The sequence below is a fragment of the Numida meleagris genome, unplaced genomic scaffold (assembly GCF_002078875.1).
Source record: "Numida meleagris isolate 19003 breed g44 Domestic line unplaced genomic scaffold, NumMel1.0 unplaced_Scaffold394, whole genome shotgun sequence".
NCBI lineage: Eukaryota > Metazoa > Chordata > Aves > Galliformes > Numididae > Numida > Numida meleagris.
Genome location: NW_018364616.1, coordinates 13790 through 15558, shown reverse-complemented (window position 1 = coordinate 15558; position 1769 = coordinate 13790). Strand labels below are relative to the sequence as shown.

Genomic DNA, 1769 nt, shown 5'->3' with positions numbered 1-1769 from the left:
CCGGTCGGTGTCTGAGCTCTCACCCCGCTGCAGGCGCTGGGACGCGGCGAGCGCCGGGCGCTGGCGGTGACGGTGGCGGTGGCCGAGCTGGGGGTGCTGCTGGGATCGCTGGACCTGGTGGCCCCCGTCCTCTCCGTGTGCGTGGTGACGTCGCTCCGCTCTGCGGCCGCGTGGCGGTGACATCACGGTGATGACGTCACGCCGTGCCCGCAGGTTCTGCCTGACGTGCTACCTGTGCCTGAACCTGGCCTGCGCGCTGCAGGGGATGCTGCCCTCGCCCGGGTGGAGCCCGCGCTGCCGCCTCTACCACTGGTCAGTGCCACCAAGGGGGGGGCACCGGGGTCCCCGTGCTGCCCCCAGGGCTCCGTGCTGGGTGCCCAAGGTCTGTGCCGTGCCCCAGGGTGTCCCCGGTGCATCCCCACAGCCCTAAGTTGTCCCCGGTGCCCCCAGTCCCATCCCTAAGGCGTCCCCACAGCCCCGGCCTGTACCCAACGTGGTTCCAGTCTCCCCAGTGTGTCCCCCACACCCCCGGCCTGTCCTCCCATGGCATCCCCAGCGTCCCCAGCCTGTCCCCCCACGGCGTCCCTAGTCCCCAGGGTCCCCCGTGCCCCCAGCCCGTCCCCCCATGGCGTCCCCATGCCCCCATCGTCCCCCGTGTCCCGCAGGGCGCTGTCGCTGGCGGGAGCTGCGCTCTGCCTGGCGCTGATGTTCGTCACCTGCTGGTTCTACGCGCTGCCGGCGCTGGGCATGGCAGGCATGATCTACAAGTACCTGGAGTACCAGGGGTCCGTCCGTCCCCTCTTTCCCTTTTCTCCCATTTTGGCGATTTTTTATTTATTTATTTTTTTTTTTTTGCCCCCTTTCCCCTCACCCTGCCCCGTTTTGCAGCGCGGCGTCGGAATGGGGCGAGGGGCTGCGGGCGCTGTCGCTCAGCGCCGCCCGCTTCGCGCTGCTGCGCCTGGAGGAGGGCCCGGCCCCCACGCACAGCTGGAGGTCAGCGCCCCACGGCCCGTGCCCGGTGCCCCCAGTCATGTCCCCGGTGCCCCCAGTGACGTCCCCTTGTGTTCGCAGGCCGCAGCTGCTGGTGCTGCTGAAGCTGGACGCCGAGCTGCGGGTGACGCAGCCGCAGCTGCTGGCCCTGGCGGCGCAGCTGAAGGCCGGGCGGGGGCTGCTGGTGGCCGGCTCCGTGCTGCCCGGAGACCTGCTGCAGGCACACGGCGAGGCGCGGGCGGCCGAGCAGGTGGGTCTGCGCCGAGGGGATCCGATGGGGTCCCAGAGCAGCCCCGTGGAACCCCTCGGTGTCCTGTAGGAGCCTGTAGCGTCCGTATAGCGTCCTGTGAGGTCCTGCAACAGTTCTGTGGGGTCCTCCAGCTCTCTATGGCATTTTCTGTGGGGTCCTCCAGCACTCTATGGGATTCTGAGGGGTCTTCCAGCACTCTATGGCATTCTAGGGGGGTCCTCCAGCACTCTATGGCATTCTGGGGGGGGTCCTCCAGCACTCTGTGGCATTTTCTGTGGGGTCCTCCAGCTCTCTATGGCATTTCTGTGGGGTCCTCCAGCACTCTATGGCATTCTTGGGGGGGGTCCTCCAGCACTCTGTGGCATTCTTGGGGGTCCTCCAGCACTCTGTGGCATTCTTGGGGGTCCTCCAGCACTCTGTGGCATTTTGGGGGGGTCCTCCTGCACTCTGTGGCATTCTGTAGGTGCCCACAGCCTCATAGCTCTGAGACTTTGCCCCATAGCCCCACACCCCATATCCCTCCATATCC

At 67.5% G+C, this 1769-nt stretch overlaps 1 protein-coding gene across 1 annotated transcript; it reads left to right on the top strand.

The window, feature by feature from the left end:
• Positions 1-33: 33 nt before the first annotated feature.
• Positions 34-1763, top strand: LOC110391515 (solute carrier family 12 member 4-like; the record flags this gene model as incomplete). Its single annotated transcript, XM_021383409.1, is given in 5 exon segments — positions 34-137; positions 214-312; positions 666-785; positions 889-993; positions 1072-1763. Coding segments are annotated over 4 exon segments (510 nt in total). The 3' UTR covers positions 1310-1763.
• Positions 1764-1769: the final 6 nt, after the last annotated feature.